The following is a 13,079-nucleotide window of genomic DNA, read 5'->3' on the forward strand; positions in this document are numbered from 1 at the left end:
GTGCTCTGCCCATAGTAAGCGCTCAATAAATACGATTGATGATGACGATGATGATGATTAGAACCCACGACCTCTGACTCCCAAGCCTGGGCTCTTTCCACTAACGCCCGCTGCTTCTCCCTCCGGCAGGAAGGAAGAAGGGGACGGACTTGGGAGGTCACGTCGTCTCCTGGCAGCTCTCCGAGCTCCCAAGAGCTGGGCTCCCAGCTGCGAATCGGGGCTGCGGGCACGCGATGGGCATCTTGCTTTGCTCGCAAGACCAACGCATACGGAACAAATTAAACGGGGGGAAAAAAAAATCATAAAAGGAAGGGCTCGTCAAGCACGACGGGGCGATTCCGTTTGAATCTCGAGGGTCTCTCGGAACAACAGACTATTAATTCCAATACATATGCAAGAAGCGTGGTAAATCATCTCAGACAGCTATTCCGATGCCCTCTCTGCTCCTCCGGCACCGTCGCCGTTTCTCAGTTGTGTATGCGTCCCGCGCTCTCAGTCTGGCGTTAGCTTTTCTCCTGCTCAAAGCCTCCCGTTTCAGGCAATCATTTAACCGTGGGATTCACGACGGGGCGGGTGGGCAATTGAAATGGCTCCCGCAATAACTGATGAGGTCACGGCAGGGAGTCTGGGCAGTCCCGAATGAGGGATTGGCTAGCTCGGGTCCGCAGAGAGAGCCGGAAACCGATGCAGCAGCAGCGAGGGCAGCACTGGACTTGTCATTTTTTTTTTCTAGTGTTTGATAAGCACTTCAATCAATCAATCAATCGTATTTATTGAGCGCTTACTATGTGCAGAGCACTGTACTAAGCGCTTGGGAAGTACAAATTGGCAACACATAGAGACAGTCCCTACCCAACAGTGGGCTCACAGTCTAAAAGAACTGAAGCACTTACTACGTGCCAGGCACTGCGCTGGCTACTGTACTCGATACAAGCTAGTCAGGTCGGTCCCTGTCCCATATGGGGTTCACGATCTTACTCCCCATTTTACAGATGAAGGAACTGAGGTCCGGAGGAGAGAAGTGACTTGCCCGGGGTCACACAGCAGACAAGTGACACAGCCAGGATTAGAACTCTCCCCCTTTTAGACTGTGAGCCCACTGTTGGGTAGGGACTGTCTCTATATGTTGCCAACTTGTACTTCCCAAGCTCTTAGTACAGTGATCTGCACACAGTAAGTGCTCAATAAATACGATTGACTGATTGATTGATTGATTGATTGAACCCAGGGCCTGATGACTCGGGTTCGAATCCCAGCTCCGCCACTTGGCCCTCCCTCCGCAGGAGGCCCTGCTCCCACATAGTCCCCCAAAACCAAAAGGCCAATGGACAACAGAGAGGGGTGGGGACAAAGACGAAGAAAGATGAGGGGTCACCTTGATTTGCAGCACGTCTAATGGAACAGTTTCTCCTTTCACGATGGCCAGCGTCGCGTTGGTAATGCCCCTAGAAGAGAGTGAAGCAAAATCTGCCCCTCTGCCACCAACACCCAGCCCGCTCCCCGGGACTCGTCGAGGGATCGAGGGGAGGGTGGGAATCGTCTCCAGTGTTCCCGACTTCCATTCATTCATTCATTCAATACATATCTATTCTATTTATTTTATTTTGTTAGCATGTTTGGTTTTGTTCTCTGTCTTCCCCTTTTAGACTGTGAGCCCACTGTTGGGTAGGGACTGTCTCTATATGTTGCCAATTTGTACTTCCCAAGCGCTTAGTATAGTGCTCTGCACATAGTAAGCGCTCAATAAATACGATTGATGATGATGATATTTATTGAGCGCTTACTGTGTGCAGAGCACTGGACTAAGCGCTTGGGAAGTACAAGTTGGCAACAGTGTTTCCAACCAGTTGGAAATTACCAGCCAGCTGAGGGAGATGGTCCAGGCTTCCTGAAGCCAACAGGGCAGGGGAACTCTCATCTGGATGCAGAAACGGACAATCGCAACTTTAAAAAAGCCAGGGACGGAGCCCAGTGGCACTGCCATACGGAAAATCGGGACAGCGGAGGGGACACCATCTAGTTCATTCATTCATTACTGAGCGCTCACTGTGCACAGCCCTGTACTAAGCGCTTGGAAAGTGCAATTCGGCAACAGATAGAGACAATCCCTACCCAACAACGGGCTCACAGTCAAGAAGGGGGGAGACAGACAACAAACAGCGTGGCTCAGTGGAAAAAGCACGGGCTCTGGAGTCAGAGGTCAAGGGTTCGAATCCCGGCTCCGCCACAAGTCTGCTGTGTGACCTTGGGCAAGTCACTTAACTTCTCTGAGCCTCAGTTACCTCATCTGTAAAAAAGGGGGATTAAGACTGTAAGCCCCACGTGGGACAACTTGATCACATTGTATTCCCCCCCAGCGCTTAGAACAGTGCGTTGCACATAGTAAGCGCTTAACAAATGCCATCATTATTATTATTATTATTATTAAAACAAAACAAATAGGCATCAGTAGCATGACAGTCCATGGCTCTCGCTGTTAGATTCAAGGCTGGCCAGTTCAGGCTCCAAGTCACCTGACTTTAAGGACCACAGTCAGTCAGTCACCTATAATATCCGGGATGATTGGGGGCGGGGAGTGTGTGTGTGTTTGTGTGAGAGTGACAAAGCAGGGGAGTCTGATCAACCATCAGGTGAAGAGTCTCAGAACCTTCTAGACTGTGAGCCCACTGTTGGATAGGGACCGTCTCTAGATGTTGCCAACTTGTACCTCCCAAGCGTTTAGTACAGTGCTCTGCACACAGTGAGCACTCAATAAATACGATTGAATGAAGAACCCATAAGACGATTATCCCCGCCCTAGTCCCGAGACTCAGGTCCGTCATCTTAGGTCCTCCTCTCTTCCACGTGATACGGAGATCTGAGGCTGAGCCTATGGCTGGGACACAGGAGTCACGGTTCCCAGGTCCACCCCAGTTCCAGCCTGGCTTCACACATCACGCTGAAGCAGCGTGGCTCAGTGGAAAGAGCCCGGGCTTTGGAGTCAGAGGTCATGGGTTCAAATTCCAGCTCCGCCAATTGTCAGCTGTGTGATTTTGGGTAAGTCACTTCACTTCTCTGGGCCTCAGTTCCCTCATCTGTAAAATGGGGATTGACTGTAAGCCCTCTGTGGGACAATCTGATCACCCTGTAACCTCCCCAGCGCTTAGAACAGTGCTTTGCACATAGTAAGCGCTTAATAAATGCCATCGTTATTATTATCACCAGCTGCAGGCTGACACATGCCAGACCAGACTTCCCTGTGTGGCCATACCATTTTTTATTGTGGACAGGGAAGGTGTCTGATGTTTTATTGTACTCTCCCAAGTGCTTAGTACAGTGCTTTGCACAGAGTAAGCACTCGATATGATTATGATTAATAATAATACTGGGCTCCACGCCCGGTACTCCCTCACCCGCTGGCCGTCTCCCCTCCACGGCAATTGCCGGCCCCTTCTCACACACACACACTTACTGGACTTTGTTTTCACTTGCGGGGAAGAGCGTCCGGCTCAGGTTGCTGGATTGTCCGAGGGGAATGAATCCGATTGGGATCCGACTGAAGGCGGCCTGGAGAGAAGAGGAAGGTCACGCTCGGGCCTTCTGGGTCTACCGGCCAGCTGGGCCTGACATCATCTCCCGGTCCCATCTCTGCCACCCGATGTCAGGAGCTGGGCTTGTTTCAGAAACACGGCGCTTGATGATTAAATGACTCAAAGCTTGGCAAGCGGGCCTAGGGGCCACCGGTGCCAACCGGTTAGAATGGCTCGGTGCAATAATTATGGCGCCGATTAGATGCAAATCGGCAGAAATGTACAGGCAAGAAATGGGAGAAAATCTCACCTCCCTTCTCTCCTTCTCCAGCCCAGCCCGCACCCTCCGCTCCTCTGCCGCTCACCTCCTCACCGTGCCTCATTCTCGCCTGTCCCACCGTCGACCGACCCCCGGCCCACGTCCTCCCCCGGGCCTGGAATGCCCTCCCTCTGCCCATCCGCCAAGCTCGCTCTCTTCCTCCCTTCAAGGCCCTACTGAGAGCTCACCTCCTCCAGGAGGCCTTCCCACACTCAGCCCCCTCCTCCCCCTCTCCATCCCCCCCCGCCTTACCTCCTTCCCTTCCCCACAGCACCTGTATATATGTTTGTACGGATTTATTACTCTATTTTACTTGTACATATCTATTCTATTTATTTTATTTTGTTAATATGTTTTGTTTTGTTCTCTGTCTCCCCCTTCTAGACTGTGAGCCCACTGTTGGGTAAGGACCGTCTCTATATGTTGCCAACTTGTACTTCCCAGCACTTAGTACAGTGCTCTGCACGCAGTAAGCGCTCAATAAATACGATTGATGGATTGGGAGGTGCATATTCACCGGAGGACTGACAGTTGCGAAAGCCAAATGAAGAGAGGCAGCATGGCCTAGTGGATACAGCACGGGCCTGGGAGACCGAAGGATCTGAGTTCTAAACCCCACTCTGTCGCTAGTCTGCTATATGGCCTTGGGCAAACCACTGCACTTCTCTGGGCCTCAGCTACCTCACCTGTAAAATGGGGATTAAGACTGAGTCCCATGTGGGACACAGATTGGGTCCAACATGAATAGCTTGTACCTAGCCCAGTGTTTAGTACAGTGCCTGGCACGTAGTAATTACTTAATCCTCCCCCTCTCCATCCCCCCTCCTTACCTCCTTCCCTTTCCCACAGCACCTGTATATATGTTTGTACGTATTTATCACTCTAGTTTACTTGTACATATTTATTCTACTTATTTTATTTTGTTAATATATTTTCTTTTGTTCTCTGTCTCCCCCTTCTAGACTGTGAGCCCACTGTCGGGTAGGGACCGTCTCTAGATGTTGCCAACTTGGACTTCCCAAGCGCTTAGTACAGTGCTCTGCACACAGTAAGTGCTCAGTAAATACAATTGAATGAATGAATGAATAAACTTAACAAATATGATTAAAAAACAGAAAGAATCCAGCTGAAACACTGGCTCGCTGGCCGCCCTTTAAACCTCAATCGCCTGCTCGTATGTACTGGCTGAGTTGTTCAGGCGGACCCTGGTCGTATTTGTGAGAGATGGCTTTCTTTGACATTTACAAGGAACGTGGAGTCTGGCGGCGGCGACCCCTTTTCCTCCCGATAGAAATCCAGCCATGTTCCCGACGCCGGGAAGGAGAGCTGTAGCCCCCGCCACGATAAATCGTCCAACCCGCAGAATGGCGCGGCAAATCAATGTAAACCGAGGGCTCCGTGTAACTTCCCAAACGACAGTGCAGCCCTCCTCTCGTTCTACACTGCTCGCAATCGTCTGCATTCCCGGCCGCCTCCTTCCTGCCGCCAACTGCGGCGGCCGCCTGCTTGGGGGCATCTCGGGTCCCCTCCGGGACTCGTCTGAATCCAGTGACTACTGCTAGTCGCTGAATTACTACTGAATTACCGAATACTGAATTCAGTATACTGAATCCAGTGACTAGAGAAGCAGCGTGGCTCAAGAGCCTGGGCTTGGGAGCCAGAGGGCATGGGTTCTAATCCCAGCTCCGCCACACGTCTTCTAGACTGTGAGCCCACTGTTGGGTAGGGACCGTCTCTATACGTTGCCAACTTGTACTTCCCAAGCGCTTAGTACAGTGCTCTGCACACAGTAAGCGCTCAATAAATACGATTGAATGAATGAATGCCTGCTGTGTGACCTTGGACAAGTCACTTCACTTCTCTGAGCCTCAGTTCCCTCATCTGTAAAATGGGGATTAAGACTGTGAGCCCCCCGTGGGACAACCTGATCACCTTTTATCCCCCTCAGCGCTTAGAACAGCGCTTTGCACACAGTAAGCGCTTAACAAATGCCATTATTATTATTATTACTGGAGAGCCGGCTTCTTCCCTTCATTTTTTTCTTTATGGTTTCTGTTTAGCGCTTACTATGTGCCAAGCACTGCATTAAGCAGCGTGGCTCAGTGGAAAGAGCCCGGGCTTTGGAGTCAGAGGTCATGGGTTTGAATCCCAGCTCCGCCACATGTCTGCTGTGTGGGCAAGTCACTTAACTTCTCTGAGCCTCAGTTACCTCATCTGTAAAATGGGGATTAAGACTGTGAGCCCCATGTGGGACAACTTGATCACCTTGTACCTCCTCCAGCGCTTAGAACAGTGCTTTGCACATAGTAAGCGCTTCGCAAATGCCATCATTATTATTATTAAGCGGTGGGATAGAACACACCAATCAGGTTGAACACAGTCTTAATCCCCACACGGGGCTCACAGTCTTAATCCCCATTTTACAGATGAGGGAACTGCGGCACAGGGGAAGTGAAATGACTTGCCCAAGGTCACGCAACAGATAAGTGGGGGAGCTGGGATTAGACTCCAGGTCCTCTAACTCCCAGGCCCGGGCTCTTTCTCCTAGGCCATGCTGCTTCTCAGAAGCCTCTGTGTTGCCATTTGGCTTAGCTGAGTCTTATTTATTTATTTTATTTGTACATATTTATTCTATTTTGTTAATATGTTTTGTTCTCTGTCTCCCCCTTCTAGACTGTGAGCCCGCTGTTGGGTAGGGACCGTCTCTAGATGTTGCCAACTTGGACTTCCCAAGCGCTTAGTACAGTGCTCTGCACACAGTAAGTGCTCAATAAATACGACTGAATGAATGAATGAATGAATAAATGAATGACAGTGACATCGGCAAGCAGCACGGGCCCCGGGACGTAAATCTGTCCCAGTGATCTTCTCTGACTCCACCAACGGAGCTTCCCAAAGGAAGGCCCACTGAGGAAATGCCAAGTGGGGGCAAGGGGAGGTAGGTTGGTCTTGAGTCTCCGGCCTCGCGGCCGCAGCTCTTTACATATACGCAAGTGCAGAGAGTGAATAAAGGGAGCAAATCAGGATGATGCGGAGGGAGTGGGAGTAGAGGAAATGAGGGCTTGGTCAGTGCACTGCATAAAGTGCTCAATAAATACCACTGATTAACTGATTTAGTGACCACGAGCCTACCGAAATAACATGTAAATGGAAATTAATCAGGACATCTTCCCCACTAAAACACCGGGCCAAGTCCAGTGAAGGGTCCGGGTTTGATGTGTTTCAAACCAATCAAATGGTCACAACATTATGTGACCATATATGTTGCCAATTTGTACTTCCCAAGCGCTTAGTACAGTGCTCTGCACATAGTAAGTGCTCAATAAATACGATTGATGATGAACATTATCTACTGAAGTCCGGCCTCTGGCCTAGAACGCCCTCCCTCCTCAAATCCGGCAGACAATGACTCTCCGTGCCTTCCAAGTCTCAAATGACTTAAGAAAAGGCTTCTTTTCTAGGTGGGGAGGATTTTCTAGGGAAAATCCAGAAGGCTTTGGTAGGAAGGCAGTGACCGGGAATATCAGATTGGACTGCTGAGCGGCGCATCCTGGAAACGCTCCAGGCCAGAGGACTGCTGAGACGCTCGTCTCACATAAAGCAGGAGAGAGATACAGACAGAGATGGGGCGAGAAGAGAAACAGAGATGGGGAGAAAGGAGAGAGGGGGAAGTAGGTGGGGAGGGAGTGAGAGAGACGTACACAAACACCAAGGGGAAAGGGACAAAATTCAGCTACCAACCACCGCTCACCTCATCTTCTCTCCGGAGGAGTCCGGTTATGATCTGAAAAGTAACAAGAAAGATTTTTGGCCATTAGCGTTATCTGCAGCTTAGAGGTTTCTGGTCAATTTCTAGAAAAACCTGCAAAGGTTCCACCCAACGCAAGCTGGGCGTCCTCAAGAGGCGGCCGCCATCCGACGAACATGCTTCGAGCTCACAAGGTGGAAGGGGCGAGACCTTTCAGTGCAGCAACCCTGTGGCCCCGGGGAGAGTGAGAGTCCGTGTACTTCGGAGGGGAGGTACCAAAATGGGGGTCCTGACTGGGAACCAGGATCGGCCCTTCCCGAAGGGAGGTCCGGCATGGGAAAATCATCTTTTCTCTGTGCTGAGTCATTCCCGGCGGAATCCCATCGAACTTCTAGAGGAATGCAAAAGTCCTCCTGATGCTGAGATGGACAGGGGGCTGGGAGAGGCCCAAGGCCAGAGATGGGGCATCTGGAAAATCAACGTGTTTTCAGAATATTATGAGCACCCTAAATCATTTTCAGCCTCCTAACCAGCCCCCAGATGCAATGCCCTAAAGCGTGAGTTCATTCTCCCGCCCGCCTCGTGGCTCAGTGGAAAGAGCCCGGGCTTTGGAGTCAGAGGTCATGGGTTCAAATCCCAGCTCCACCACTTTGGGCAAGTCACGTCACTTCTCTGGGCCTCCGTTACCTCATCTGTAAAATGGGAATTAAGTCTGTGAGCCCCATGTGGGACAGCGTGATTACCTTGTATCTATCCCAGCGCTTAGAACAGCGCTTTGCACACAGTAAGCACTTGATAAATGCCATCATTATTATTATTACTATTATTACCTCCTGAAGAGTGCCATCTCCTCCTGCAACGATGATCATGTCTGTGGTTTCCATCAGTTCCAGCAGCTTCTTGGCTTGCCCCTCATAATCGGTCTAGAAAACCAAGAGAGCCTGGGGTCACTTCCTCCCTCTCAAGACCATGTGGCCGAAATTAACACTCCGGAAAACACACACACCCTCTCCGATATATATATATATATGTACACAAAATCTGCTACCCAACTCATCTCTCCTTGAATGTCAATTATCAGCAGACGCTCTGGACTACAAATTAATTTATTCATGTCCGTCTCCCCCTCTAGACTCTAAGCTGGTTATGGGCAAGGAACGTTCCGGCTAATTCTGTTGTACGGTACTCTTACAAGTGCTCAGTACAGTCGATCAATCAATCACATTTATTGAGTGCTTCTTGTGTGCACAGCACTATATTAAGTGCTTTGGAGACTACAATAGAGTTGGTAGACACATTCCGGGCCCCCAGTGAGCTTACAGGTCTACAGGAGAAGAGAGAGGCATTAATATGAATAAATGACGGATATATACGCAAGTGCGGGGGCGGTCAATAAAGGGAGCAAATCAGGATGATGCAGAGGGAGTGGGAGTAGAGGAAATGAGGGCTTGGTCAGTGCGCTGCATAAAGTGCTCAATAAATACCCCTGATTAATTGATTGAGTGACCACGAGCCTACCGAAATATCATGTAAATGGAAATTAATCAGGACATCTTCCCCGCTAAAACACTGGGCCAAGTCCAGTGAAGGGTCCGGGTTTGATGGGTTTCAAACCGATCAAACGGTCACTCAACATTATCTATTGAAGTCCGGCCTCTGGCCTAGAATGTCCTCCCTCCTCAAATAATAATAATAATAATAATAATGATGATGATAATAATGGCATTTGTTAAGCGCTTACTATCATCATCATCAATCGTATTTATTGAGCGCTTACTATGTGCAGAGCACTGTTCTAAGCGCTGGGGGGGATACAGGGTGATCAAGTTGTCCCACGTGGGGCTCACAGTCTTAATTCCCATTTTACAGAAGAGGGAACTGAGGCTCAGAGAAGTTAAGTGACTTGCCCAAGGTCACACAGCAGACACGTGGGGGAGCCGGGATTCGAACCCATGACCTCTGACTCCAAAGCCCGGGCTCTTTCCAATGAGCCACGCTTTTTCTCTTAATCAAATCCCACAGACAATGACTCTCCTTGCCTTCAAAGCCTTATTGAAGGCTCATCTCCTCCAAGAGGCCTTCCTTGACTAATCCCCCCTTTCCTCTTCTCCCACTCCCTTTTGCGTCACCCTGAATTGCTCCCTTTGTTCATCCCCCTCCTTCGCAGCCCTATAGCACTTACGGACATATTTGTAACTTATTTATTTAATGTCCGTACACCCACTCTAGAGTGTAAGCTCAATGTGGGCAGGGAGTGTGTCTGTTTATTGATGCATGGTACTCTCCCAGGTGCTAAATTCAGTGCTCTGCACTCGGTAAGCGCTCAATGAATATAATTAAATGAATGCACGAATGAATCTGCTCTGAGTTGGGGCCCTCTGAGGCCAACACTTTGACATTTCACGCAACTGCTGAGATGCCCATAATCCCAGCCCGCCCAACTCTGAAAACGAGTAGTTAGTTCCCGGGGGGGCTGAGCCGTGAAAATCCCGCTATGGAGTTCCCGCCTGAAGTCGCTTCCGTCCGATCTGTGGCTTTTTCCGAGCGGGGGCCTGGGCCAGCGGGCCACAGCCGGGGCGAGGGGGCAACCCCCTCCGCCCCACTCACCTTAACGACGGTCACGTCCAGGCCAGACAAGTGAAGAATTGGGGCCGCGTTCTTCTCAAAAAGGGACCTGGCTTTTCTGCAGGGTAGAGAGAGGGAGAGGCAAAGTAGAGAATCAGCAGAGCCGAGTGGAAAAGAGTCTGAGGAAAAGGGACCTGGCTTTTCTGCAGGGTAGAGAGAGAGAGAGAGAAAGGAGAGAATCAGCAGAGCCTGAATGGAAAAGAATAGGAGGACCTGGGTTCAATTCCTGACTGGGTCGCTTGCTTGCTGGGTGACCTTGGGCAAGCCACTTCACTTCTCTGTGCCTCTGCTTCCTCATGTGGAAAATGGGGATGTAAAATACCTGTTCTCCCTCCTACTTAGACTGTGAGGTCGCGTGGGACGGGAATCGTGTCCGACCTGGTTATCTTGTATCAACCCCAGCATTTAGTACAGTGCTTGGCACGCAGTCAGCTCTAAATGAACACTACTTTCAAAAAGGACAACATTTTATCTGATTGTTCCCTTCCGAAAGAGAACAGAAAACCCCACACCCTTCCACCTGACAACGCGAGTAGAGTATTCTCCTTCGCCGGACAGCAGCCCAACAGCAGAGAGGCCAAGTCTGAAAGCTTCCTACCGAAAGCTCACCACCTCCAGGAGGCCTTCCCAGGCTAATCCCCCCTTTTCCTCTGCTCCCCCTCCCATCGCCCTGACTTGTTCACTTCGCTCTACCCCCCTTTCCGCCCCACAGCATTTATAATTGTAATTCTATTTCCTTTTATTAATGATGTGTATGTATCTCTAATTCTATTTATTTATAATGATGCTACTGATGCCTGTTTACTCGTTTTGATGTCTGTCTCCCCCCCTTCTAGACTGTGAGCCCATTGTGGGCAGGGATTGTCTGTTGTGGAATTGTACTTAGAGAAACAGCGTGGCTTGGTGGAAAGAGCCCGGGCTTTGGAGTCAGAGGTCATGGGTTCAAATCCCAGCTCCGCCAATTGTCAGCTGTGTGACTTTGGGCAAGTCACTTCACTTCTCTGGGCCTCAGTTCCCTCATCTGTAAAATGGGGATGAAGGTTGTGAGCCCGTGGGACAACCTGATCACCTCGTAACCTCCGCAGCGCTTAGAACAGTGCTTTGCACATAGTAAGCGTTTAATAAATGCTATCACTATAAGCTAATCAGGTTGGACACAGTCCCCGTCCCACATGCAGCTCACAGTCTTAATCCCCATTTCAAGGATGAGGGAACTAAGGCAAGGGGAAGTGAAGTGGCTTGCCCAAGGTCATACAGCAGACAAGTGGCGGAGTCAGGATTAGAACTCAGGGTCTTCTGACTCTCAGGCCTGCGGTCTATCCCCTATGCCACACTGGTTCATGCCCTGTTGCAAGCATACATGCACTGTACACTCCAAAGCGCTTAGTACAGTGCTCTAATGATGGCATTTATTAAGCGCTTACTATGTGCAAAGCACTGTTCTAAACGCCGGGGAGGTTACAAGGTGATGAGGTTGTCCCACGGGGGGGCTCACAGTCTTAATCCCCATTTCACAGATAAAAGAACTGAGGCCCAGAGAAGTGAAGTGACTTGCCCAAAGTCACACAGCTGACAATTGGTGGAGTCAGGATTTGAACCCATGACCGCTGACTCCAAAGCCCGGGCTCTTTCCACTGAGCCACGGTGCTCTGCACATAAGTGCTCAATAAATACAATTGATTGATTCATTCAATCATTTTTACTGAGCGCTTACTATGTGGAAACACTGTACTAAGCACTTGGAAAGTACATTTCAGCAATAGAGACAATCCCTGCCCACACCGGGCTTACAGTCTCATCTAAGTCTGCCTGGCTCTATCTAATAATAATAATAATGATGGCATTTATTAAGCACTTACTATGTGCAAAGCACTGTTCTAAGCGCTGGAGAGGTTGGTTACAAGGTGATCAGGTTGTCCCACGGGGGGCTCACGGTTTTTTTAAGCCCCATTTTACAGATGAGGTAACAGAGGCCCAGGGAAGTGAAGTAACTTGCCCAAAGTCACACAGCTGACAGAGCCGGAATTTGAACCCATGACCTCCGACTTCAAAGCCCAGGCTTGAGCCACGCTGCTTCTCGTAAGCTTCTCTATCAAGCTCCTCTAGGGTGGGGACTGTATCGTCTACTTCACTGCAGCTCCCAAATGGTTATACAGGTCTTGCAACTTTCAAAGGGAAGTTGCTGTGGTATTGTACCCCCCCACCAGCGTTTAGTACAGTGCTCCGCACACAGAAAACGCTCAATAAATACGATTGAATGACAAGGTGGCGGGGAGATGGTCTTTACCGGAGGGACCACGGAGGCCTCGAGGAGACAAGAGGGATCCAAATCTGCAAACAGTGACAAGATGATGACTATGTTTGGACAGCCCCATTCATTTCCTCTGATCGAAGACCACAGAGGAGTTCTCTTCCTAATATTCGGCTAAAAACTTGAAAAACAAGTCTCTCCAGTAAGTAATTTATCATTCATTACATAATTATGGAGCTAGAGAATGGTAGTACCGAAAAAAAAACAAGCCCCACTCATGAACTTATAGCATATTCTAATTTTACGGAGCAAAAAAGAAAGGGGAATAATTATGCATTATTTAATAATAATAATAATGATGGTATTTGTTAAGTGCTTACTATGTGCAAAGCACTGTTCTAAGCGCTGGGGGGATACAAGGTGATCAGATTGTCCCATGCAGGGCTCACAGTCTTAGTCCCCATTTTACAGATGAGGGAACTGAGGCCCAGAGAAGTGAAGTACTTGCCCAAAGTCACAAAGCTGACCATTGGCGGAGCTGGGATTTGAACCCATGACCTCTGACTCCAAAGTCACACAGCTGACCATTGGCAGAGCTGGAATTTGAACCCATGACCTCTGACTCCA

General features: G+C 49.6%; 1 protein-coding gene across 1 annotated transcript in view; it reads right to left on the reverse strand.

Annotated features, from left to right (window-relative positions):
* The window catches only part of AGK (acylglycerol kinase), a 56,188-nt gene that overhangs the window by 16,039 nt on the left and 27,070 nt on the right, over positions 1-13,079 (reverse strand). Inside the window, exons 5-9 of the mRNA XM_038753092.1 lie at positions 10,184-10,259; positions 8,407-8,499; positions 7,580-7,612; positions 3,452-3,546; positions 1,376-1,445 (exon numbers count right to left, since the gene is read on the reverse strand). Coding sequence (XP_038609020.1) covers positions 1,376-1,445; positions 3,452-3,546; positions 7,580-7,612; positions 8,407-8,499; positions 10,184-10,259 — 367 coding nt within the window. The remainder of the gene's footprint in view (positions 1-1,375; positions 1,446-3,451; positions 3,547-7,579; positions 7,613-8,406; positions 8,500-10,183; positions 10,260-13,079) is intronic.

This window comes from Tachyglossus aculeatus, chromosome 10 (assembly GCF_015852505.1).
Source record: "Tachyglossus aculeatus isolate mTacAcu1 chromosome 10, mTacAcu1.pri, whole genome shotgun sequence".
Classification (NCBI taxonomy): domain Eukaryota; kingdom Metazoa; phylum Chordata; class Mammalia; order Monotremata; family Tachyglossidae; genus Tachyglossus; species Tachyglossus aculeatus.